Here is a 27,862-nt window from a genome sequence, read left to right on the forward strand (position 1 = left end):
TATATATAATATACATATAATATATTATATAATATATATTACGTTTACACTTCTACTCTACTTCTTGGCTAGTAATTGATCTCGCATGATTCATCGATAGTTTTGTATACACACATTCTATACAACTCACATTCCTTGCTAAAATGAATAGTTACGTAAACAATCTTTGAACATATAAGTACGAACTCTAAATTAGGAATTATCGAGCTAACGATAATGCAAAGTACCTGCACGATTATTACATAAGAACGACAAGCTCCTTAGACGCGGTAGCAGTTGACATATGTACATTTTAAGAGCAAATCTTGACGCCACGAGCCGAAATTAATCGCCGAGTATAATCGCTGACAAACTCGAATAAAGTTACATTTAGCAACGTGTTATGCAATCTCGTACAATGCTGTTATCCGCATAGTCCAACCGGTACCGCGTTCGCAAGAGCTTGTCAACAAAATAATTGGCAATGACTATAAGTAATGATTATATATAATTCCCTATAATTATGGCTAATTTTATACCAGAGGCATTAAATCGCGTGAAAAAAATGAATCACGGTCGCAAATCGATGCTTGCTAATTTACATTCTTGAAAAAATCTCGCGCGGATGTAAAAATCTAATTTTCAAATCGCATCAATTATCAAACTGTGGATCAAACATTGACATCGAACATAACGACCGTGACTCGTCCTTGCTGATATACATACAGTGCAATGCTGATGTACATAAATTAATATATATTAGCAGCTGTTTACAGTTTAGACACGTGCAGTATATTGATCGTATATACGTATCTAATAATAAACATTCGCAGGGAAACCGAATAACGCAAACTTGTCGCAAAAACAATCTGGAGATCATCCAAACATTTGATTATTATAAACGCTGATCAATTTTAATCATGTTTAATCTCTCTATTTCTTTTTTTAGGTATCGATATTGTTACATAAACAAATCGAATGATTCGAATATTTAAACATTGAAATGCCGTAAAATTTTGCGTTATCCAGGAGTGTTTTAGCGCACTAAGCGGCCTTGATGACTGGCCAGTAGCTTCGCTGAATCGGCACGATTCGCTCGCCCAGCGCCGGGAGTGCCAGTCTAGGAGCCGTGACGGTCAGGATACCGTCAGACGACAGACTGGGTTTCACATGACCGATATCGTAGCCCTTGGGCAGTAAGTAGCGGCGCACGAACTGGCGCGATACATAGCCATGCCTGTCCTTCCTATCGTTATGCCTGCCCTCGACGGTGATGCATCTGTCGTCGGTGCGGACGGTGATCTCCTCCGGCGCGAACTGCTGGACGTCCACGATTACCCGGTACTTGTCCTCGTCGTGTTCGACCGTCGCCGCGCCGCCTACCTGGCGGTCCAAGTTCTTGAATATGTCACGCCACGGCCCGAATGTTTCGCGGAACGACGGAAACGGCGATGTCCACAGATCATCGTGCCGCAAGCTCAGCTGCCGAAAGTGCGACTCCACCTCGTGATGATAGCGGTCCATATCGTTCCACCAATTCCGGAAGACATCCCTCGGTACCAGGGCCATGATTTTCTAAAAACTAGATTAATGTTCATGTGAGCACACATGTCATTCTCGCCATATTTATTATTTAAATTATTATTTCTAATTAAAAAGCTTCGATATATGAAGAGGAAAAAATAATATTTAGTTTTTAATAATAAGTATTTATTTAATTATTATAATATAATTATTATAATAATATAAACTCTAAGTAAGCATATATATAATATAAATATAATAAAATATTAATAATTATAGAATTATTTATATAATCAGGCAAATAGAAAATTTCGAAGAGTTTTTGAAAATCTAAAAAAACAAAAATTTCGAGTAAATCTTGGAATATATATCATATATTATATATAATATATATTCTAAGGAGTAAATTTATCTTTCAATAATTGGCTGTTTTTTAAATTGTACAACTTCAAACATAACAATATGAAATAACATCTCGATATATAATATCTCTACATAATATAACTATATATACCTTGTTGTCAGAAGTCACGTCCTTCAAAACGATACAAATGTTCGATTAGCACTACGTGAAATTACTTGTCAAACTGCGCAATAAGAGTAGTCACTGTAAAGTTGATGATTCTCCGAGCGCCAATTACTGTGACTAACTGCGCAACAGAAGCCGCCGCACCGGTTTATATTTGGTTTGCCGCTCTTTTCGAGATTATTCAACCATAGAACGCGCATGCGCTCATTGCTCGATGCTCGCGACGAAGTGTCCGCCAATATTTGTTTCGCGATTGTTCGTCAATCTTCTTGTAATTTCTAGTAAAATCAATCGCCAAATCGAAGCTCGCTTACAGATGATCAGTATCATTCGCGAAAGAATTCTACGTGTAATTTTATATATTCGGTTCTGAAAGAAAATATTATGTTTTTGTAAAACTAAACTATATATTTTATTGTTACATAACATTAACATAGTAGATGCTGCATATATTGCTTTATTAAAGATTATAAAAAACTAAAATTTTTACAAGAAAAATATGAACGATTAAATATCTAGACAATGATAACTAACACACACACTGTATTTTATCTTTTATAGATTAGGAGAAAATTTAAAGAAATTTTTATTTTATATTTAATAAGTTTTCTCTCAGAATTTTGAAAATTTGATTAATATACCATATAAATTCAAGTATTTTCTTTAATTTTACAATCAAGAATTTAAATCAATTTTGCAAAAATATTAATAAGGAGAAAAAAACAAAAAAAGATCAATTTAAAAAATAGACTCTTTTTATTGGAGACTATCACATATCTATTAAATAAATCATACAAGAATATATAATACATTTAGTACTTTCCATTTATGAAGACATGTTTAGATATTTTTCATATCTGCTGCATGTCTATTTCAATATTGAGTTGATTTGATTTCAAGTCACCGAAATGCTATATTTGCTTTTATTAGCAAATGGAAATTAGCCAGAAAATCTTTACTAAACGCAAGTTGCACGTGACGTCAGCGTATATATAAAAACATCGAACATATATCTAGTATATCACATTAATAGTTTCACAATATAACAACACTTTAATATTAAAAAAATTAATCTTTCAAGATGGAGATAATCTCCTGGAAATGATTATATAAATAATTCGCTCCATTTCCTATATATTTTACCTAAATGGCACATTGAATATTTACATTATTTTTGAGATTATATTTTTAGGATTCCGCCATAACTGGCATTAAAATTTTATATGGATTTAAAATACCATTCGGATCCATCAATTTCTTTAAATCATACATCATAGCGATCTCGGAGCCGGTTTTGCTCAGATGAAGATATTTAGTCTTCTTAAAACCAATGCCATGTTCAGCGCTAATGCTACCCTGACACTGTGACACGTATTCGAAGATAAACGGCTCCAATTGCGCAGCCACATCCACGTAATATTCTGGTATAGAGACTTGTACATGAATATTTCCATCGCCTGAAGACATAAAAGAGAAAATTCACAAATTGTTATAAATATATATTTTAATTTTGACATTTCAGATATCATCACAGATATATTTATGAAATATTATTATATATTTATGAATACCTAAATGGCCATAACCACTGATCCTAACGATACGAGGATCGTGTATTCGCTCTCGAAGAACTTCAACGACTTTATAAAATGACGTGAAAGGTAAGGAAATGTCATACTTGAAGACGTAACCATCACGTAGAACGCCTTCGCTGATTCTTTCTCGAAGTGCCCATATATTCTGTAAATTAAATCTTTAATATAAAAAACATTCGAGTATAAAAAACAACAAAGTTGATAAAAACATTATTTGAAACTTCGACTATAGTTATTTGGATTCAAAAAAATTCAAATATAATAACCAAATATAATAAATATAATCAAGAATAATAACGCATTTCTAAATAAGTTTCAATTTTTAAAAGTTTAAGTTTAAATTTTATTGCATACATTAATTTTCGCCATTTCGTTAGTCAAAGTGCCATCTTCGATGATGTCATTGTCCATTGCCTTCTCCACGAAAGAGGAGAGTTTCTCTTCATCATGGGCCAAATGACTACCGGAAGTTTCGATAAGCATGTAGAACTCGTGACCGTATTCGCGGCTTGTCAAAGGATTTTTCATGCCCAAATTATTAATGGAGACGTCCATAGATAGTCGATCCATCATTTCGCAGGAGGACAGAATCTCACCTAGCTCACGCTTCGCCAGATGGTATGTTTTCAGTACCTTATCAAAGCTGCTCAATCCTGCGAGAATCACATAATTACAATTAAAAATTAAATCTTATTACTAGCAAATTTCTGTAAAAAAATTGCGATGTTTCATATACTAAATTTGGCGATATATCACCAAACTAGTTTTATATTTTTTATTTAATATTATTTACTTATTTATATTATTTACTTTTTTATTAATATTATTATTTATTTATTTATAAGACCTAAAAATGCAAGGTGTATAGCCTTTGGCAAAGGTGGACACTGGATAGCTACTTTTGTCACAATTCCTAAAGTGCCTTCCGAGCCAATAAATAAATGTTTCAGGTGATATCCAGTATTGTTCTTCTTTAGTGTATTCAATGCATCTACAACATCACCGTTTGCTTTTACCTGCATAAAGATAATTATATTACTTTCACATATACAGATCTACCTTATTAAATTTAAAGGCTCCAAAATTCCATTGAATAATAATTTTAGAAGTAAGAAAAAGAAAGATTTAATAGAAAAAGATATACATATAGAAAAGAAAATCTTTAAAAAAATGAATTTAATAATAGATAAAAATTTTACATATGTGATAAGATTTACATGACATACAAAATAATAAATAATAATTTTCAGCGCTGAATAATAAAATTTCAGTGACTTGTATTTGTACTTACAGCTTCGACTCCCAAAATATTGCCGTGAAGGTTGCCATAACGTAGCAGTCGCAATCCTCCCGCATTAGTTGAGACGCAACCACCAATTAAGCAGCTGCCTTTAGCTCCAAGATCCAAAGGCATCATCATCCCGACCGTAGCCAAGTGATTCTCCAAATCCTGTAAAACGCAGCCAGCTTCGCATGTCAGTACACCTGAGATAACGGAAGTATTTGTGTTTCTTAATATAATGATAGAGAAATGAATAATTATGCGCAATTCACATTATTTTTTCAATTATTAACAAAAAAGAAATATGTCCCATCGCGACATTATTTACTATTTTCTCAAACGTATAATTTTTTTTCAAAAAACGTACGTCAGTAAAAAACTAAAATAAAAAAATAATCAGAAGATATGTCTTAGGAATATATTATTAGAATTTTCTGATTAATTTAATTATTTCACATTGTCAACTATAACAATAGACTCTTAGTTATTGGCTTTATAATTGTCATTTGATGTTTTTAATATCTAAATAATCACATTATTATTTAATAAAAAAATTGAATTATATTCTAAGAATAACAAATCTAATTAGAATATAAAATAATCGAGATTGTTATCTTGTTTAGCGGAACTTTTGGAGATTGTCTTACCCGCCAATTCGTTCGTTTCCAAGATCTTATTCATGAACTTCATGGAGATCACGATCTCATCGAAGACCGGATTACTTCCTCCTACAAGACCAGTATTTCCGCTCTGTGGAACAACCGCTAATCGTCTCTCGTTGCAATATTTCAATATAGCCGACACCTCTTCGGTAGATTTTGGTTTTAGCACACATCGACTGGCACCTGCATCAAAATACACGTAACTTTTAAATTCATGATTTTAAATTCTTATTTTATTAATTATTAAAAAAAACATAACTATATTTACTGAAATATGCATATAATATACATTATAATTAGACAAGATTATATGAGAAACTAATAAGGTTTTATATACATTTACATATATATATATATATATACATATACATATATTTTCTATTTTGATCACAAAGAATTAATACTTTCATCGCAAATTCAGTTTTCAATTGCATTATTTTTCTGTGTTCAAGTTTCTTTCTCTCATTTAAAACATAAAAAGTATATTTAAAAAATACAAATATATATAAATCAATATATGTATATGTATAATACAAAATATACAAATATATGAAATATATATTTATTTCTTTTTTCTCAAATATTTTTAAAAAATTTTATAATTAAAAATTATTTTAAATTAAATTCTTCTCATCTTCGCGCGCGTTTACCTCTGACAGTCCTGGGAAAGTCAATATTATAACTTTCGCATTCATCTGGATCCGTGATAATACGATTAGGCCCCATCAATGAATCGAAGAAACGAATATCCGCACTCGCGATCGCATTGTAGGGTCCGCGTTGCATCTTGTACCTGATTGACGTTAATTCAGGTTTCGTTGAGTAGCGACGACACGGGCCCGCGATATTTCGCGGACATCGAACAGCGGCGTCGTTGCATCGTCGAAGCAAATTGCTTATTAGCGCGTTGCGCATCCTTTTTGTTTCCCCGTACTAAGTTTGGCCTGAAAAAATAACGCGACACGCAATCTTAAATATCTGCATTTTTAATCAAACATAATTATAGAAAACAACAACGTGTTCCGCTTTGACAACCTCAAACTCGCATTCACAATCAGAAAAAAATAAGACAAAATATATATAAATGTATGTATATATTATAGATAAGATAAAGATCATCTTGTTTTAAATTTATTTAGTATTAAAAGATGAGATTAATGCGTTTTATCTAAATAATCTTAAAATATTAAACATTATCTTAAATCATTTCAAGAAAACACTTTTAACATTTATTTTAATTCAAGATATATGTAGATATAGAGATAATTTGTTAAAGTAAATAAATATAAAACTTTTAAACAATATTCAAAAATCAATTATTTTAATTATTCTTCTTGCAAAGAAAAATGATTAAATGCATAATTTCTCTTTTACTGAATAGAATATATTAATTATCTTTTCCTTATATATCATAATTACATACAATGAAGTAATATTGTTACGTATTATTGAAAATAAAAATACTTAATAAAAAATATGAAAATTTATTGCATACAAGACAGTTATATACAATATTCGGAACTGCTAATAAAAGTTATAAAATTTTAGATGCGTTAATTTAAAAAATATTTAAAGTTATTTGAATGTTTTTTATAAAATGTTGATATATAAAATAATTTAAGCAGATATTAAATATGTGTCACATATAATTACAATAAATTAAAACGCTATATTTATATAAATAATCCATAACTCCGCGTATTATAAAATAATTTATCGACACAACGAATTTACCGACGCGACTCAAGTGCTGCCATCTATAGTCGACTGTTCGCATTTCTTATCGAAAATTCTTTTATCGCAAGAGTAAACTCACTCTTCAAAATCGAATATGTATAGTGGATTGTTCGCTATAGTCTATAGTCCATTAATATCTTATAGGTCTTAAACAAAAAAACATGACCAGTTTTATGTTTGATCTCCGTTATACATAATCGCACACAATACATCACAATTAAACATAATTCGCACTATTGTACTATCATCTCTTGTTATCACTTTCGAATTACTCCATATACATATTTAATCATAAAACTCATTTTTTAGATATTGCAAAATTTGCATGGTTATATGCAGAAACTATATTATACTGAGTTAAAATGTTTATTAGCTAATATCTCTAACATCGGAAAAATTATTTTTGCTTTATCTCACATTTGAATCTCATGATTGACTATACATTTGCGTTATATACTATAAGAAATTTATGTGATATACAACATTATATTATATATTTAATATTTGAAGTCTCTCGAATGTGACAATTTTAATTTAGAAAGCAATCTCGTCGCTTCATGTGTGAAACGTCATAAGAAATATACAGATGAGTAATCTAAGGAATATATATTATACTATATAGATCCATAGATAAATTCCGACAAAGATAACGCCACGCAAAGATAAATGTTTATTTCAAGCCAGATGTATCACAAAATTAATCTATCTTCCACTTCAACAATTTACAATTTTTGTGGCATAGAATTGCGTATAAAAAAAGATGACAAAAAACAAATCCATATCCATTTCAACTCATCTATCTTGAGATCGATTTATGTGAATTTACGATAAGTAGACATTTTTTCGTTCATCTCAATTGAAATTTAAAGGCCCTTCTAATTTCTTCGACTTTTCTTTCAGATCGCCCCGTTATTATTATCATCACGATAACAGCTAATTGCGGCACGATAAACGGAACACGCGGTATGAATACGAGGATTGTGCAAAACAACCGCCGTCTATCGCAATAATAATGTCAGAAGAACGTTAACACCGCTATCCGCACCGGCGGTTACAGTGATTAAGGCGTGGCTATCTTAGCGTGCCTATTTATAGCCGGATGTGCATACGGCGGTGTGCCTTTCACGCGCGCGTGATCGTGCAGAAAATGCAATTCGTCGTTGAAACTAATTTATAAAATTATATATATATACGCATTTGCGCGTCTCGACGTATAATGGCGCGCCGGGGGCGGTGCGATTTTCAAGATAAGAACCGAATTTGGGTCACGTTCGCGCGCAAAGCCATCCCGCCCGTAAAGTTTGAGAGACTGCAATAAGCAACGCAGCGTGTATTTTTGCGGACACTCATCTCCCTCGTACATGTCTTTCAATAGGCTCCGTCATAGAACGTTACAAACTATCGTTTTAATGACGAATTCTTTAAAAGGAATCATTCGTCTCGCAAAAAGATATTAGAAATAATTATAGAGATTATTTTCTAATGACTCGACGATGAGTCATTATTTTTGTTAATCGACCTATGATTTCTTAAAATATACATTTTGAAGGTAAGAGAACGATAAGCTTCTGTTACTCGATTAGTTTTTAAAGATGTAATGAGTAATTTATGCGAATATATACATGCAAGTATATATTGATCAAGTGACAAATTTTCCATATTTGATATCATGTTCTCAAAATGTAACTGTCAATCATGCGATTGGAATGACGTTATGAGAGAATTCTAAAAAGCTTTTGTTATCTGAGCGCGTTATTAAACTGTTTTTTTTTTAACCTGAACTATCTATTGTATAATGATCTGAATGTATAATCTTCTCTTTTCATTATATATATATATTAGTATTCTCGCTGACATATATATATATATATATATATATATATATATATATATATATACAGAGTGTCCCAGAATGATGGGGACTAAATTCGTGTGCAGATTCCTGGGATCATTTGGAAACGATTTTTCCTCAGCAAAAATGTCGAGACACCAATAATTTTCGAGTTATAAGCGATTGAAAATAAAGGGTTTTTTACAAACTAAGCCTTGTGGAAATAAAATAATAATAAATTCACATTCTTCAGTTAATTTCAGATAGAGTTTACTTTAATAGAATTTTAATTTAAGGCTTAGTTACACAAAGATACATGATGGCAAAAATTGGAAACATGCAAAAAATAATGACCTCCCTCGATATTTTCGCTGAGGAAAAATCGTCTCCAAATGATCCCAGGAATCTGCACACGAATTTAGTCCCTATCATTCTGGGACACCCTGTATAACTCTCTCTTATTATAGTTTCTTCTAAAAATAATAACTATGTTGCACATATAAAATTGCATCTTTTCCTACATCTCAGTCTTTTAAACATTTCTTACGAATTCGTCAACAAAGTTGAATATAAACACATATTGAGAGAGAGAGAGAGAGAGAAAAAGAGAGAGAACTTACTTCTCCTACAAGATCTAATAGCCTAGGAGATAATACATATTTTAATTCGTAGATTATCTTCTGCTGAGACAACAAAGATCGGGATGTCACGCTTCCTTTCTATAGCATTGTGATTCGCGACTATTTTTATCGAAGAGTCGCGCTACGAACAGCGACTGCAATTTTAACGCCTCTTATCCGTGACAATTGCATACGGGGTCAATGTCGTGTTACTTTGCAAATTGGCGCGGAATGCGGTTTTATTGGATTACTCCAATTTCGAATCCAAACTGGACACTGAAAATCGAACGCTTAGCAACAGTTTTATTTGAAATTTCATCGCTAAAAACACTACCCATAGAAAGACTCTCAGCTTTTAGAGACAGTATTGTTCTTTTGTCCTCCGGACATATATTCTTCGCACGCATCTAGCGGTAATTTTTCCACTTATCCGCATAAACGACACGGTGCTTTTTCTCCGCACAATATCGATATAAAATTATATTATAATCGAATGAAAAAGAAGAGCGCGAGAGAGGCAAAGGTGTACGTATGTATAAAATCTATTTCTTCTTCGTGAAAGGAAATTCGAACAGGAAAACAAACGAAATGTTTTGTGCATCACGATCGTATAATTGTTTCTATCATTTTTATTAGTTTTTATTCGCCCCTCCCCCTCAACCTCCTTTCTCCCTTTTAACAAAAATATCGCTAATTTCCGAAATCTAATGGAAATCTATATAATTAGCAGTTCTCGTTTAAATACTCTTTAATTAAGCATTTCTCTGCAGTAATCTTTGAGTCTCGAGATATAAATCACGATAGTACCACATTTATGGTACATTTTTTCTCAAAGATTTTATTCTGTCCATACTCCCGAATAAACTATTGTGCCACGTATATTATATATTAAAAATAAATTGCATCGCGTTCGGTTTTTCGATCAATCTTGGAATACGTTTCTTGGATGTATTTCATATAATTGTGTCCGTAATTAATCGATCTCGCGCGAGAATTGCTTTTCGCGACAATAATTCAATTCGCTCATTAATTAGACATTAAACCCTTCAATCTACGGCCGCGAAAAATCCCGTGAAGGAAAGGCGTTATTAAGAATTTAATTTTAGCGTTGACCGATGGCTCCCCGCGGGTGGAAAATAGAAACGAGGGATCGATGATGCTTAATCCAGTCGCTGAAATCTTAAGTGTCCGATCGATAAAACCCGTCGCGTCGTCACTTAAACCCGGTGAGAATACAGATCTAACTTGAATTCGTTCCACAAATTCGGAGAACATGTTGTTCGAAGGGGAAGAGTACCGTTTATAAGAAATGCCACTCGTAGTGACTCGCCTAGGCGTATACTCGGAGGATCGTTAAAATCCCATTAGAGCCTTTTACAAAAGGAAGCGGTGGCACAATGAAAATAAATGAATCTTCGCGATGAACAAATTTAACGCAACTATTTGCAACCTCTTATAATAACATTACGAATGGATGATAAATATAAAAGCAGTCCAACCAAGAACTGATTTGACGTTAAAAAGGGACAACGCCTTTTTGTTCCGTTTCATTCCTTTGCCCTTTTGTCACCGTTGCATTTCTTCATTCTATATCTTATCAACAAAGATAGTGAACAATCTTTTGAAAATCTTTTGAAAATCTTTTGACAATCTTTTAAAAACAAATCAAATATCATTATTTTAGTGAAAGTTAGATAAATGGGATAAATGGGAAATAATGAAATAAATAAGAATATAGATAAATAAATCGTTTTAAAATTAATTAAGATTATCTAAAATAAGAGATTATATAAATTTTATGAATTAAAAAACATACGTATACACATATACACAGATAATGTTCTAAAACCATTAGATATTCTTCCAATGATAAATTTGTAAAACAATTTGGAAGAGAATTTTCCTTAGCGAAAAATATCGAGACAATAATTTTTAAATTAAAATAGATTAAAACAAACTTTTAATGAAAAACCCTTTCATAAACTAAATTTCGGGGAATTGAATAGATGACAAAATTATATTTTTTAATTAATTTTCAGATAAAATTCTCTTCAGAATGTTTTGATTTTTTTTAAAATTTAATTACGCATTAATTAAGATATATGATGCGAAAAATGTAAAAGAGGTAATAAAAATAATCTCCCTTGATATTTTCCCTAAAGAAAAATCGATTCCAAATTGGCTAAAAAATATATTTTTAAAAGAATATCTAATAGTTTTGAGTATTATACACATATACATATATAATTGTGTGCCATGTCGTTCGCACACATTCATACACACATATACCTACACATAATTTCTTTTACTATTACAAATATTCATTTATAATATCGACTCATTGCCATATGTATATACCTATAGCTCTTTTATTTTCGTGAATATACTGAGAAATTCCGTATAATAATTAGACAATAATATATATTTTCTATTTACAGATTAGTCTATATAGTAAAAGAGATTGTGTGAGTATGTTTCGTGAACGGCACGGCATAATTCTTCAAGGACGTCTTGGAAGAATCATGTGGAATCAGACTGTTAACCCCTAATCGTGTGGAATAGTCGGAATATTATAGCGACCCTATCCATTCCAAAAGCAGTGCGTGAAGAATGCAGCGTGAATGTGTTTAACAAAAGAAACGTATATATAAGATGCACATGTAGTAGTATGTAGTATATCTCTCTTTTCTTAGTCATCGATCTACCATCAATTTATCGAAGTTCAATTTGATTACTAATTACTTAAAATTAAATCAAAGATCATGTATCAATCTCCAATGTAGCTAATCTAATATAGCAAAAGAAAACATTATGGAGTCATAATGAATTCCATGCGACGATATTAATTGTGCTAAATTAAAAAATAGCATAACAAACAAAAAATATTAATCTACGTGATAAAAAAATGCGTGTAGATAATGAGAGGCAATCTTATCGCTCGACACGATATTACAAATATCGAATATCGCGATACTCTACGACGAAGATGGCCCGGTGCCCTCGTGCGTGCTGACCTAACCGGGGGATCTGTCATGGCACTCGTGCGGCAATTACATTTCGCCCCCTTTTCGCTAAGGCTGCTTCCATTTTCTCGATGTTAATTCGAGGACCGATCGGACGGACATCGGATATATTATAATCTACAGCGAATCTTTCGATGGGGAGCCCTCCTACTCCTGCCCCCTCCTCGTCGTGTATCACCGAACGGTACGCGGCGGTATATTATCGGCCGGAGGACAGTGTAGGGGGGGAGAAAAACAGGTCAGAGGGGGAGAGAGAGGGAAGAGGCGGCGAGTGTGGGAAGGAGGAGATGGCAGTAAAACGAGCCAACGCGGTAGAGAGAGGGAAGCGTGATGGACATATGGAGAGAAAGAGAGAGAGGAAGAAAGAACTGCCCGGTGTGTGGGGAAGGAAAGAGAAGGGAAGCAAACGTCGAGAGAGATCGAGAAGAGTACGCGGAGTGGGAAGGGAACCAATCGTCGCGACGACTTAAACGCTGTGCGCGCGCGCGGCGTTTATTTCTATAATGGATGTGTGTTGCGTATATGTGTCTATGTGTGCACTGGCCGAATCAAGGCGTACATGTACACACATACACGAGCATAGACCACACACACAGAGCCAACCGTGCGCGCGCCTAATTCACGGCATCGACCGCGTATCGTCGTGTGTGGTTGCAGCTATATCGAGAGACGAGAAGGCCTGGGACGCGACGAGCGAACGAGCGAGACGAGGATAGTCCCCCCCAGGGGCAGCGCGGCGCATGCGCGGACGCATGGGAAGACGCTACACGCGCCGACCGCACCGGCCAGACCAATTCCTCCGGGTAGCAGCCCGAATCATTAACTTGTTTCCGTGGCAACCCGCTGCGACCCACACCATTGGCTGGCCCGCTTCTCCCATCCGCGCGTCTCCCATCCACGCTCTATCGGTCGGACGGCAAAATACGACGCGAAGATACGGTCCATCGTTCTCTAACACAGCATAAACGCGGACTATAGCGTGATCCCTTCTCTTTCTCTCTTCCCTTTCCCTTCCCTTTCGCCCATCCGTCGCGACTCGACCCACGTCGAACGCATACACACACATACATACACACAACTGTACATGTGTATTATATATAGACACATGCACACGCGTGCGTTTATATAGGGCTGTTTACTGGGATTGGTACGAACCGCGCGACTCTTCCTACCCTACGCGCGATACGTCCTACCGTCGCGTCTCGCGTCGAAATCCGAGACCGGTATTGGGAGATGAACGATAAATCGGCACTTCACGTCGGTGTGTCTTTCTTCTCCCTCTTTCTCCCTTTTCTTTTTTTTCAGCTCTGAAGACCCACCCGGAGAATTCCAACAAGGCAGAATCACCGCTGCGTAGGGATGGGGCATCGAGGGGGTTTCTAAAATCAAGACGATTCTAATCGTAAGATAAATTTAGGAGAGAATCAAACGTTCGTTCCCGAATAAAGCTCGTAATATTTTCTAATACGTTTTAGTTCGTCGAAATATAGAGATAGAAAGGAAGGAGGAGATTTTTTAAGGGCCACTTTCGACCGAAATAACGAGAGATTCGCGCGTCCTTGATCCACGCGAGAACGAAGAGCCCCCGCGCCTCGGGCGAAACGGGATGCATTATGCATGGGAGGCCTCGACATTAAAATTGGAGTTTTTCTCGACCTCCGGTGGAAGCATCGCGTCCCGCGTCAAGGACGTGAGATGTATTTTTTTTTTCAAGATTTGCCTGCGTCTATCTCATCGAATTAAAAAAAAAGAAGAAGAAGAAGCGACTACAAACACATTCGTACACATTGATTGCAGTGGAAAATGTCTGCGAGAGTCTGCGACGAACCAATCGCATGCGGCTCGTGAGTCCTCGAGTTTCGAGCCGGGAAGCATAAACTCGGGTTTAGTTAGAGAAATCGTGTCAGGGACGTGTTTGCACCTCCGCGGGGCCCCGCGCTAAACTTATTGGATATTACGCTGTCATTACATCGATGTATTTTACCGTGAATATTATGAACTATGTGCAAACATGTTAATTTATTAGGATTAGATTAAAAATTAATGTCAACACGTTCGTATGTTTCCACTTTGATTAGATAAGAAAAAAAATAATTTCAGATTTACTAGACATCGATTTAAATATTGTGAATTGTACAAAAAAAACTGCGACACAATATAAAATCACACATATATATACGTCTTAATCGATCCAACGTATCATTACAGATTAATTGATATCTTGATATATTGATTTCAATATATTTTATGAATTTATTTTGTAATTCGAATAATGAAGTTTATGAGAGAGAAAGGGATGAAAGAAACAAATGTATGCCAAGACGAAAAGGGTTCTCTTATACATAACGTATTTTTCAAATTTATCACGTTGAAGAGAGTGACCATTGTTTCAAGAAATGTCCTTCGTGACACCAATAGAAAAAGGTTAACCAACCTTTGTCAAAGTAGACATTTTCCTAGTTTTCTCCGCCTTATACGACATAGGAGGTCCAACGATAATGGAGGACAAAACTTTATGGTCAAAATTATCCTGACTTTCCTGCCTTGATGGATATTTTTGTTAATTAAAAAAAATACGATTTTATTTTGTCACGTTTTTAATGTTTCTAAATCTATTATATATTTTTTTTCACTAGTAGTAAATAATTTGAATTATAATAGATTAAATCCTTTCTCATAATACTACAATTATAATAATAATGCTTGTGATAATACTCGTTTTAATGCAAGCTAAATATTTTAATTACGACTGTGACTGTGATAATTGTTTTCATTTACACATGCAGCAAATATGATTGACATTCTGGAATAATATTAATAATGGAATAATTAGTAATAATGTCATGTCAAGATTATATGTATAGATCATCTTGTCGATAATGTGAAATAATGCAATAAAGATACATATTTGCATGATAGAGATGCACAAATAATGGTATATAGAGACATTTTTGATCGTGCAATCATAATTATATAAAGTTCTCTGTATTGATTAGCGCTATTGATAATTGATCATATGAATACCACAATAACAGTGATATAAGTCTTTCGCTATTCGTGTTCTTGTTACAATAATAGATTATATATGAATAGATTCACGTTACAATAATAATCTCTTTTAAGGAATTTGTTCTCTCTTTTGTATCCTCGATAAAACATTTCTCCCTTAATAGAAAAAGTTAATTTTAGAATCTTAAATTTTGTATGACGTATGATATGTGTAAAATTAACGTATTGTGTATGTTGGGATTATTAAATAGAGATTATCAAATTATATATAATTATATGAATTAAAGATAGACAAAATATCTCAAATATATGTGTATAAATATAGTTTTGATCTACGTACATTTAACTTGCCAAAAAAAGTATTAATCAGAAGACAATATTAACAGTATTAATACACTACACATAAACAGTGCAAACATAATTACTCTTTATTGTTAATATAAAAAATATTGTTAATTATTGTGATTAATAAAATGCATTAAATATTGTAAAAAAAGGAAAAAAAGAAGATAAAGGAGAAACAAAGATTAACAATAAGCTTTCTAAAAAACACAAGAAAAAAATTCTTAAAAATTTTATATCTTCGTAAAATAAAATATACAGCAGGGTGCTGGGAAAATTTCGTACATCTCTGCCCGCGCTATGCTATGAAATATGGTACGGACTATAGAGTCGTGTACGTACAGAAACGAGTGGTATGTATGTGTGTACGCGTGTGTATAGGAACGAGGGAGAGAGAAAGAAAGAAGGAAAGAGAGAGAGAAAGAGAGAGCGACATTAGAGTAGAGAGTACCGTTAGCGAGCATGCGCCTATAGCCACTATATCTGATGGCTCCGCCTTTCTCGGCGCGGACGATGCCTTTGGGATTTGTCCCCCATCGAACCAATCAGAGAACGCGATCGGGGGGGAGACGCGCGGCGAGGGGGTAGCGGACGGATGGGGATAGCCACTTCGAGGACGCGCGGGCATAACGGAGGAGGTAGTTGTGTTATACCGTGTGGAAGGACAGGGAGGTAGCCAGCCAGCCAGCCAGCCAGCCAGCACACAGCAGCAGCAGCAGCAGCAACGGATAACGAGAACTCTTCGAACTCGTTCGCGAGATCCCGTGACTGCGGTAACGAGTTTTTTTTTTTTTCGCACTGGGTGTCGCACGGTGGAAAATAGTGAAAACTGTGGAAAAGTGAAAACGCGAACGAACGTTGGCATCGACGGCTGCGACGAAGCAAAGTGTGTGTGTGTGGTATCGGTACACACACACATACACACTAAAGAGACGCATACACCCTGTATACACTTCGCACACACGCGCAACCCTATTCGAAACGTGCTTTATAGGTGTGACTGCGCAGTCGCCATGTGAGTACCTGAATAAAGCAAGATGTCCGTGGTCGAAGCTTCCGTCGACTCGTGGCGGCGTCGTTGTCGTCGAGTGTACACACACTTGTCTCGCTTCTCTGCTTTTCCGTGATATACATATATACTACGCGTGAAAATTTATTCACCAGATAAATCGAGCCGGCCGATGATATATCGCGCGACGCGTTTTGCTCGATACACGTCTGCATGCTCTCTCTCTCTCTCTATATATATATATATATATATCTCTATCTCTGTCTTCCCTCCCCGTCCTGCTGCGTCCCTTTCTCCGTCCGTTTCGCTTCACCCGTTCCCATCGTTTCTCCGAACGGTACTTAATTTTGTAATTCAATATGTCGGCGGAACACCGCTCCGGATTCGCACGAGGGACGGACTGCGGCGACCGGATACTTGCCTGCGTGTGTTTTATCGCGAAGCGTCTCTCTCTCTTATCTCTCGTTCCGAGGAAGAGACGCGTTAGGAAAAATCGCGCGCGTCCCTCGAATATCGTGTTTATTGTTATTTGTTTTGTTATTATAGCATTCGTCCGTTATATAGCCATTACGGAGAGACAGAGAGAAATCCATGTGTCAGCCGTCCCCCTGGCACAGTTCTCTCTCCCCCTTCTCTGCATTCCCCACCCCTTCTCTTTTCTTTCTTTCTCCTCCACCTCTCCTTTTCGCTAACCCGCCTTTCAATCGTATTTTTTCGCTCTCGACCCTCTCTTCGCCTTCCTCCTCCCCCGTTTCTCTCTCGCTATAAATGCGGCACTAATTATGGTGGGCTGGGGCGACATTTTGTTCGTTCGCTCGCACACGCATGCAAGCACGCATACCAAAATGGATATGCATCGTCGTTGTCGTTGTCGTCCCGCGTTTTGTACCGGATCGATATCCACGCGCGATAGTTTTTATTCGGATGACAGGGTATATAGAGCTCTGTTTTACCGCGCGAGTTGGTCGGCGTCCAACTCTTTCTCTCTCTTTCTCCGTTTGCCTTTCTCTTCGAAGCGCGGCATTTTCTTCTTTTCTTCTTTTTTTCTCTCCATTGAGAGAAATATCGAACTCTGGCATTACGGACGGATACGCCTCGGACGTACCAAATCACCTTTTATGTATATGAAACGCGTATTGACATTTCATGTTCCAGTTTCGCTGTAAAATCGTTGTTTCCAATTCGAAAGAGATACACATATCGAGTCGCTCTTTGCCTTTATCGAAATTATCTAACAAAAAGATAAACAGGATATTGGGTTTATTCTTATACCTGAATTTCTCATACTATGCAGTATATATTAAAAATTAAATAGATATATGTATATTTAGAAGTTGAAAAAAGCGTATGGATTTTATTTTGTCTTATTAAGCATTAATTAAAAAGATATGTGATATCTATTGGAAATCTGCGATTAACAAGAATCTCTTTCTAAAAAAAAAAAATTGATCAAAGAATCCATAAATAAAATGTAGCTTTCTAAATGTAAAAAAATTCTGTTTAATAACAATGGAATTTAAAGAATGATTTTGCAGCATTAAATGTCAATATTGGTTTTGTATTGTGCGTAAAACGCGCTTAATTATGTTATTTTGATGAGATTTATAAGAACAGAGTGATTACATTTCTCAATATGCTACTGATGGCATATGACATATTAATTCTTATTTAGAGAAGCTTATTACAGATAAAAACACAGCAAGCAAAAACTTGCAATAACATTTCACTTTGTCACAATAGTATTAAATCTTAAATCTGCGCATCTCAACATATTTTTAATATTTTTGCAATTAAAATGAAACATGAATAAACACTTTATTAGTTTTTTTAAGGGAAACTAAAAAGAAACAAGTTGCACAGTTAAAATAAATAATTCTGATATTAAGAAACTACTATATTATAATACTTTAATCATATTTAAATGAAATGATGAAATTGGAATGAAAAATATGCATCTACGCAAGAGGAGTATTCAGGCTATCAATTGTGAATAGAGATTAATATTTTTATAGTATTTTGCACAGTATATCTCTGTATTCTTCTGGAAAAAACATTTGATGAAATCATTACTTCCGCTATACATCAATGAGAATTTAAAAGACTTCAATGTTTTGAGATACTCAGCATTATTCTTATCGCACATAGCTAACATAACAAAATTTCACAACAAATAATTGCTGGACGAAACACATATCGAATAACATGGAAAAGTCACTTCCATATAAAATATTGACACGATTTTTACTCTGAATACAACTGCTAGTGTATATATGTAATATAATTCTGATGCATCACAAGATAATCATGATACATAACCTATCAATCGTGTTTTATCGATTAATTAATTTCCGCAATGATAAAGTCGTAATAAGAAAATACCTCGTTGATAATGAAATTCGATCGAGCGATGAAGCAGCAGGTGATATTAATACTGATAAATTGATCTATATATCGGAGCAAATGGGTGAAACTACACACATGTCTTTGTTCCCCCGATTCCACTGCACATGCAATTTATCTTGCGCGTTATTTCACGCGGAAATGGACAATTTTTCCACAAACTTACTTTATTAGAACGAAAAACTTTCCGTGGACGTCAAAAAAAATGCAGCGCACACACAGAACACTTCACTCTTGCACATCGGACTCGTAATAGCCTTGCTGGCAATGATAATCGTCAAGCTTCGTATCTCTGAAGGTTATGTTTAGGGGGGCAACGCATATTGCACGATTAATGGCTACTTTCTTTTTTTTCTCTCTCTCTCTCTCTCTCTCTCTCTCTCTCTCTCTCTCTCTCTTTTATTCTGCGATGATTACGAAGTAGACACCTGCCGTATATTCGTGGAGATGAGAAAAAAGTACACAATACTGTACACAAAATAGAAATTTTATTATTTAAACGTATGTTTTTTATCCAAGTATATAATTTCTATGTATCATATATTTATTAAATGGAAAATCTATTTTCAAAGAAATTTAGAAACTGAAAGAAGAATTTTATATTTAAGAATATGTTGAGAGGTGTATTCAAAAATTAATTTTTATTTTATATTTTTATAATTTGTTTATATTACATTATATCTGTTTATGTTACAGATGCAGTATGATAAAAAGATTGAAACTATCATGAAAATATAAATGTAAAATGGCAAAGAAAAAGGGCTACCTATAAGTGAACACTATCGATGAAAGATACTTCTTTTTCTCAGAAGAAAAGAAGCTTATCTAAGTCTGTGCTCGAATTTTGAAAGAGTATAAGAAAACATGACAGATGTTAAACCGATTGGAATCTCGCCGTCTCAATCACAACAGCAGCAGTCACAGCAACAACAGCAGTCTCAACAACAATCTCAACAACAGCAAATAATGATCGCAACTCACGATCTGCAACAGCAGCAGAATGTTCAGCAGCCACAACAGCAGCATGTACAGCAATCGCAGCAGCCTCAACAGGTTCAACAGCCTCAACAACTGCAGCAACAACAGGTTCAATCGCAGCAGCAGATTCAACAACAGGTCCAGTCGCAACAGCAAATGCAAGTTCAGCAGCAGGTTCAACAGCAGCAATCACAACAACAGCCCCAACAACCACAACAGCAGCAGCAAAATAACGGACCGCACAATGTTGTTCCTACTCAAGTTCAAGTGCAGCCGCAGGTAGCTGCAAGTATGCCTCAACAACAGGTAGTTATTAATTTTAATCTTTAAATATGAATCTGTCGATATATACTTTTACATCTTGTTCTTAAAAAAGTTGCAGAATGCTGTCGCAGTATCGATGCAACAGCATCAGCAGCAGGGAGTAGGTGGTGTATCCATGACATTATCTGGTCAACAGGGTGCGACTACTATAACTACAATGGCTCATCCACAAGCAGTCCAAGTGATTCAACAACCGATCCAGAGTCAAGCTTATCACTTACAACAATTGTATAATACTCAAGGCACGCCTTTATTGATGCCAGGAAATCTCGCGCTGCATCCAGCGGGCATAAATCCTTCTTCTATTCAGGTATAATTAACTTTGCCTTAATTTTTAAATTCTCTTATTTTTGGCACTGAAAGTTAATATGCACTAGAGTATATCTCTCTTCTTTGTTGTCTTTTTCCCTGTTAGATTTGCGATTTTGGATTGGAAAAAACAATATATAATTTGCAGGTGATAACAGCTGGAAAGCCATTTCAGTCTGCAGCTCAACTGACTCCTCATATGCTAACTACGGCGTCAACGCCCGGCCAAGGCGGTGGTCATCCCGGTGCAGGTGGCACCAAAGTCCAAGGATTTCCTACCGGCTATTTACCAGTACCCACATCTGCTACTCCTGGTGGTGGTCAAACACTGGTCTTTGGTCAACTTGGCGTATTAGGTTCACCGCAACCACCACCTTCGCTGCAACAGCAGCAACAGCAACAATCGGCGAATAAGCAAGACCAGGTGCAAAAGGTGAACATATATAGTAGACACATTTATTCCATGATATTAGAGCGTGTCATACGTCTTGTATATTTATTCTTTAAAGATATTACCATCTATATTTACACAATCGTTTTTATATCTCCAACAGTATACAGCCTGCACTGCCGGAACACCTTCTGGTGGAAGAGGCGGTGGTATGCAATTTGCTGCACCCTGGCAATTTGCGCCACAAGTATGGACTGCCGGATTACAACAACCAACTCTACTCACTGCCGCGCCCAATCAGATATTCATTCGCGGTCCGACGCAACAGGACATGTTTATACAGAGTCCACAACCGATACAAACGCACAATGGTAAGTATTTTTCGAGTACTTTCTCAGTAATATGATGGTAAAAAAATTAACATAGAGAATGATTGAATTATTTTATTACTGTCGGATTAGCTCTTGCAACACAGCAACAGATACAGGGTGTGCAGCAGATAACAGCGGCCAGCGGTAAACCTACTAAAGTCATGGATATTCAGCAGCAGCAGTCGCAGCAGGGTAAACCAAACACGGGCGGACAGCGGCCTTTAAGTATTCTGCCATCATCCTTACAAGCAGTGCAGGCTGCCAATATACGTGCCGCTAGTTCTGTCTCCACGCAGACTGTTCATGGAGTACAAGCCACGGTACAAGTACAGGTTACTATATTAACATTAGCACACAGTAATCGTCACGATTATTTTGAGTGCTACGTGAGATACATTTATTTACTCGATTGCAACAAAAGAGTTACCTAGAGAATTGTACATTTATTGGCGTAATCGGAAAACTAGAAGTATAATAATAATATTATAATAAAGTAATAATAAAATAATGTGAATAGAAAATAATGCTAATAGAAAAGTACTATGTAATAACATTTTATTTATCAAAAAATATTCAGAGCGGTAAGAGCGGCGGCGGTGGAGGAAAAGGCCGTGGCAAGCCGATGCAGTCTCCGCAGCAACAACAGCAGCAGCAAGCTCAACAATCGATACAACATCAGCAAGTCTTCATACAACAGAAACAGCATCCGCAGCAGCAGCAGCAGCTGCAACAGCAGTATCAGCAACAAATGCAATCCTCTCAACAGCAAATACAACCTAAACCCATTATGAGTAAGAGCATTTGGTTAAGTTAGTTTTTGAATAATATTTAATATGTTGTAATATTCAGCGCGATAGCCAACGTGTTAATAATATTGCAACGAAGAGTGTAAATAACGTTTAATAATAAGTGTGAAATTTTTTATTACGTAGCGAATATGACATTGCAACAACAGCAACAATCTGGCGTTGTCTTGGGCACAGATCGCTCTATTATGCCAGTAGTCTCGGTAGGAGGTGTCGGAGTCGGAATCGCCGCCACGTCACAAATGAATCAGGTGCCGCAGCCTCCGATGTCGACAGTACAACAGCTTCCTTTACCGGTACTAATCGATAGACTATATCTAAATTACTGATTACACTTAGGCGTGAACATTCTTTTCGAAATACAAATAGAGAACCGCGATTAAGAATGAAATATCCTTATTTTTAGGCTATCAATCCAACGATAATAAGTAATCAAATAGTCAACGGAGCGTCGCAGGTTCAAGCGATGCCGATCGTGAACGCGACCCAGGATCAGCCAACGCACGATAACACCAATTCGGCTATAATGATCACGTCACCGGATCGTAATCCGCAGGCTGAATGCTCTCTCGTACTGCCATCTACTACAAATCTAGCTCCAATGACAATTGATGATAGTGTGAAATTAGTTCTGAAAAAGGATGACATGCCTGTTGCTACGGAAGAAGTCGCGGTAGTAGCACCTCAGACGGAAATAACAGGTAATTAATAATCTCTTCTTAATAAATTGCAAATTTAGCGGATTCGAGATAAAGATACAAATGTTCGGCATACGTACAGACGGAGATCCATGTAAGACGGCGACGACGAAAGAGGAGGAAGTAATCGCTCCAAAGGTAGAAGAGAAACAGTGCAATAACCCATTAGCAGGACTAGCCAATGCAGTCAACGCTATTACGAACGGTGTCATCGGCGATGAGTCACCGAATATGACTATTTCCACACCATTTACAGTGAACAATAAACAAGCACCACCTAAAGCTATGGTGAAACCACAGGTCCTTACCCATGTGATAGAAGGATTCGTGATACAGGAAGGTGTGACATTTATCATAATATAATTGCATTTTCATCTCTTTCTTTCTTTCTTCTCTCCTCATACATGCTTATATTAAATTTAATTTCCATACTGCGATATCAGATGCAAACATTTTTTATTTTGTCTTTGTCGCAGCATCAGAACCGTTTGCGGTAAGTCAGGAGACTACCAATATTCTCAATCGAAACAACACAGCTGCGGAGAGAGAAATTTACGAGGAACCTCCAAGTAAGTAAACTATTTTTTTTATAAATGATTACATTATACATATATTTTAAATTCAGTTTAATACAAATTTGAATTATGTATGTGTATATAGAGAAGAAACATTGTACATATATTTTAAATTCAGTTTAATACAAATTTGAATTGTGTATGTGTATATAGAGAAGAAACATTGTCCTAATTATTCGAATGAAGAGGATGGAACCAATGGGCAAATCAGTAAGTGCGAAAGCTGTGGCAACGCAATCGATGAACAGAACATCAAGCTCAAGAAAGAGAAACGATTCTGCTCGTCGATGTGTGCAAAGAGGTAAGCCCCACATTTTGTATATTATTATATATCAAATGAATATATTTTGTTCAATTATATTTTCGTAAATATATTTGTTGTAAATACTGCTTTTAATGAAAACTATGTCGTATCTTATCTGCAGTAAAAAACGCGAAACACGAGATGGTATGGAAAAACAGTGGACTGAGATAGAGACTGAAACTAAAACTGTCGATAATGACGTAGCGAAGAAGAATGGCGAAGAGAGGTCATTATCTACGACTACCACTTCCTCCACCGACGAATCATTGCCGAAAGTGAATCCAGTTAAATGGACGGTAATTAGATATTTTAATATTTGTATATATGTATATGTATATATATATATATATATATATGATATGAGATATATGATATATATATACGAAAAAAACAAATTAACGCAACAGCAAAATTATTAAAAATTATATCTATTGTATTACAATAATTACAATTATTATATTTTATATATAGGTGGGTGAAGTGTGTGAGTTTATACGCGGTCTACCAGGATGCGCCGATTACGCAGAGGACTTTGCTATTCAGGAGATTGATGGTCAAGCTCTCATGTTATTGAAAGAGGATCATCTCATGTCGGCTATGAGCATCAAGTTAGGCCCCGCGTTAAAAATCGTCGCCAGGATCGATTCGATGCGCGTGGAATCGATGTCGAATTCCAATCCTACATCGAACAACTCATAATAGTCTATCTACCAGTAGCAAAGCGGCCGTTTTCCAGAATGTTTCTAGCCTATGGGCTACAGGGTTTGTGCAAGTATTCGATTTTCAAATATAAGATTGATAAGATTAGAATTTTTCAATGCTACCGCACTGTAAGCGATTTTCATTCACGCCGCGCGTGAAATAATTCGCTAAATTTTCAACGTTTATGAGAGACTTCATTTAGCTCTACAGCTACAGTACAAACTGTAAAATGTATTTTTCGTAAAGAAATCGCGACGGATCGGCAGCAATATCTATTTTTAATTTAGAATATATGGACAAATATATAAGTATGTGTGCATGTATATGTATGTGTGTGTGTGTGTGTTACACAACACACACACACAAACTGCGTACATAGATATATATGTTTGTAAAGATCGATGTCAATGTTATCTGTTGCCAAATTATAAAAATTATTTTGCGTAATATCTAAGAAAGAAAAATAATGCTAAATTTTGGCCACATTTGACAGCTGCTACTAAATTATACAGAAGACAATGTATTTTCTACATCAAGTGGAATTGTTCATACTATTGAGTACAAAATACAGCATTAACTCTGACAGCGTATACAACGTACATTTATGAAAACATAATCATATTTATGAAAGTACGACGAATGACAATAAGCAGAAATTTTTCAAGTATAGCATTATTAATACAGCAATACATTCTTGGGTTTTATATACACTATTATTTGCTGTATAATGAACATGATTTATATTCTTGACAGATCTATTTTAGCACATTTCTCAATAGTGCACTTTGAAAAGCATTCATAGATATAGTACATATGTATTTGTATATGATATGTGAACATATACGTGTTAAATGAAATGCTTTATACTTTTATTTTGCAAATATTCTATTGCTTATTAAACATCAGTCAATATAAATTTTATTTTAAAATTGTGCTATAATTAAATAACATGTGATGTAATTTATATTATTATATTGAAAACATTCGTTTTTATTTGAATTTTCGTCTCTTGTGTGACAAATGCATAAATATCACCAATGATATAAAAAATGCATTGCCTTCTGTATTATTTACGAATATTAGATTTAAAGCTATTAAATGTAGTAAAAATCTGGTACTTTTTTTACAGATATTATACAAAATGATAATTTTTATAATGTAATGATTGATGACATTGATCTACATACATTTATATATCTGTACATGCAGTCTATGTTGTACATACGTTTTTTTTATAGAAAATTACGTTTTAACTTACAATTATTTTTCGCATAGAATGATTTCAATTGGAAACAATTATTCTCAAAATAATAATATTCTATTAAATGTATAAAATTTATTTAATTATATCACATAATTTTAAAATAAAATTAACTGACTGATGTTTAATAACATATATATAATTAGAATATTTACGAAACAAAGTATAAAGCATTTCATTTCATATATATATTCATCTATACACATACAACATACATATCAACAAATGTTTTTCCAAAGTGCACTATTGGTAAATATGCTATAAGTGGAACTGTCTAGAGTACAAATCATCCATTATACAGTAAAGAATATATATTATATATAAAAAAAATTGAACTATATTGATAATGCTGTATTTGAAACTGCTTTGTACTGCTTGTTATCATTCATTATATTTTCATTATATTAACATTCATTATACATAAATACGAATATATTTTCATAAATATAAGTTATACTTGACCGATATTATACCGTGTAAATAGTAGACATAAAATTTTCATTTAATATACAGATTTTTTAATATGACATTTTAATTGCTGCTGACAATTACTCTTCCATATTTTTAAACTAATAAAAGGAAAAAAATGATTATATATGTAAAAATTTATATTTCTGTCATTAGTGATAAAATATTATGATGATAAAATAATAAAGCGAAAAATATTGTTACTATTTTTAGTAAATATCTCATTAATTATATTATTTAAATGACATAAAAAAATCAATATAAAATTTTCTAAATTTTATTAACAAAATATATCATTAACATACACACACACATGCTCTTGAAACTCAGTGTAAATATCATATTTATTATACAAATCCATATAATTATTAATTCTGAAAATAATTAGACAGATTGTACTGTTTTTATATATTTCGTATAGGATTCATTAATTTTATATATTTCAGTATTGTGCAAAACAAGTGCGTGTACTAAATTTAATAGGATCTATTATGTTTGAATTAAACGGCGATTTGCTATGTATTTTATACAAATATTAAATATAAGTAGATGTGTTTTCTTATGCATAAGAAAATCTTAGCGGAGGAAACCATGTTTGTATATAACGCTCACAGAGACATCACACATCACCAAGTTTATCCCGCGTCCTATTTATGTCTATTGATAGAGAGTAGAGTATATATATGCAAGTTACATATATTCTCTTAGCCATTGTATAAAAGTTTGCATCTTACTCATATAAAAATTTCTTGTGTCAGGTTCGATTGCACCAATGATATGTGAACTCACTAACTCCAATACAGAAAAGTTTCTTTGTTTTATGTCTCTGATAAAACAAAAAAATTTCTGATTAATTTGATTTGCTCATAATGTAGATAAAATAAGAAAATTTGATTGATTAGCACTAATTGAGACTGGTGCAATCGTTCCTTGGCTATAAGTCTCGTGAATATTAAAATTCAGGCTACAAACTCAAGGTTCAAAATTTTACACCAATTTCGACGAAGATAACTCAGGGCCCGAAATGTTTCACAATACATATATACTTTTTATACAATAGAGAAAGAAATAAACTCTGCTGGCATAAAACTGAACATTATGTTTATGCATTGGGGGGAACCAGGGTAAAAAGT

The 27,862-nt window shown here is 34.6% G+C and overlaps 3 protein-coding genes across 7 annotated transcripts; 1 reads left to right on the forward strand and 2 right to left on the reverse strand.

Moving 5' to 3' along the window:
• Nucleotides 1-9: 9 nt before the first annotated feature.
• On the reverse strand, nt 10-2,352 carry LOC145942625 (protein lethal(2)essential for life). The gene is made up of 2 exons (XM_083049539.1): nt 2,018-2,352; nt 10-1,561 (listed from the first exon to the last, which is right to left on the reverse strand). The coding sequence occupies exon 2, from the start codon at nt 1,546-1,548 to the stop codon at nt 1,024-1,026; it is 525 nt and encodes a 174-aa protein (XP_082905665.1). The 5' UTR covers nt 1,549-1,561; nt 2,018-2,352; the 3' UTR covers nt 10-1,023.
• An 852-nt stretch (nt 2,353-3,204) lies between these two features.
• D2hgdh (D-2-hydroxyglutaric acid dehydrogenase) lies at nt 3,205-6,486 on the reverse strand. The gene is made up of 7 exons (XM_083049531.1): nt 6,222-6,486; nt 5,557-5,754; nt 4,919-5,112; nt 4,475-4,643; nt 3,982-4,280; nt 3,604-3,772; nt 3,205-3,489 (listed from the first exon to the last, which is right to left on the reverse strand). The coding sequence occupies exons 1-7, from the start codon at nt 6,484-6,486 to the stop codon at nt 3,221-3,223; spliced, it is 1,563 nt and encodes a 520-aa protein (XP_082905657.1). The 3' UTR covers nt 3,205-3,220.
• Nucleotides 6,487-16,775: 10,289 nt separating this feature from the next.
• LOC145942619 (uncharacterized) lies at nt 16,776-27,823 on the forward strand. 5 transcript variants are annotated; one of them, XM_083049525.1, is made up of 14 exons: nt 16,776-17,148; nt 20,239-20,826; nt 20,897-21,154; nt 21,302-21,586; nt 21,708-21,915; nt 22,006-22,247; nt 22,493-22,706; nt 22,848-23,017; nt 23,128-23,422; nt 23,502-23,759; nt 23,896-23,988; nt 24,148-24,295; nt 24,420-24,594; nt 24,770-27,823. In XM_083049525.1, the coding sequence occupies exons 2-14, from the start codon at nt 20,407-20,409 to the stop codon at nt 24,995-24,997; spliced, it is 2,994 nt and encodes a 997-aa protein (XP_082905651.1). In that variant the 5' UTR covers nt 16,776-17,148; nt 20,239-20,406; the 3' UTR covers nt 24,998-27,823. The 5 variants fall into 5 exon arrangements, with proteins under 5 accessions (XP_082905651.1, XP_082905655.1, XP_082905652.1 ...); XM_083049529.1 differs by having other exon boundaries at nt 22,006-22,235; XM_083049526.1 differs by having other exon boundaries at nt 16,777-16,906.
• Nucleotides 27,824-27,862: the final 39 nt, after the last annotated feature.

Source organism: Prenolepis imparis, unplaced genomic scaffold (assembly GCF_030444845.1).
Source record: "Prenolepis imparis isolate NDT839.2.m4 unplaced genomic scaffold, iyPreImpa1.0 SCAF_11, whole genome shotgun sequence".
In the NCBI taxonomy this organism is placed as follows: domain Eukaryota; kingdom Metazoa; phylum Arthropoda; class Insecta; order Hymenoptera; family Formicidae; genus Prenolepis; species Prenolepis imparis.

Coding starts and splice junctions, on each gene's coding strand:
- LOC145942619 (XM_083049525.1), top strand. CDS start 20,407: ATGACAGATGTTAAACCGATTGGAATCTCGCCGTCTCAATCACAACAG. Junction 21,587..21,707: donor AGCAAGACCAGGTGCAAAAG/GTGAACATATAT, acceptor TATCTCCAACAG/TATACAGCCTGCACTGCCGG. Junction 24,595..24,769: donor TGAATCCAGTTAAATGGACG/GTAATTAGATAT, acceptor TTTTATATATAG/GTGGGTGAAGTGTGTGAGTT.
- D2hgdh (XM_083049531.1), bottom strand. CDS start 6,486: ATGCGCAACGCGCTAATAAGCAATTTGCTTCGACGATGCAACGACGCC. Junction 5,755..6,221: donor CTTTCCCAGGACTGTCAGAG/GTAAACGCGCGC, acceptor ATTTTGATGCAG/GTGCCAGTCGATGTGTGCTA. Junction 4,281..4,474: donor TATACACCTTGCATTTTTAG/GTCTTATAAATA, acceptor TGATTCTCGCAG/GATTGAGCAGCTTTGATAAG.
- LOC145942625 (XM_083049539.1), bottom strand. CDS start 1,548: ATGGCCCTGGTACCGAGGGATGTCTTCCGGAATTGGTGGAACGATATG.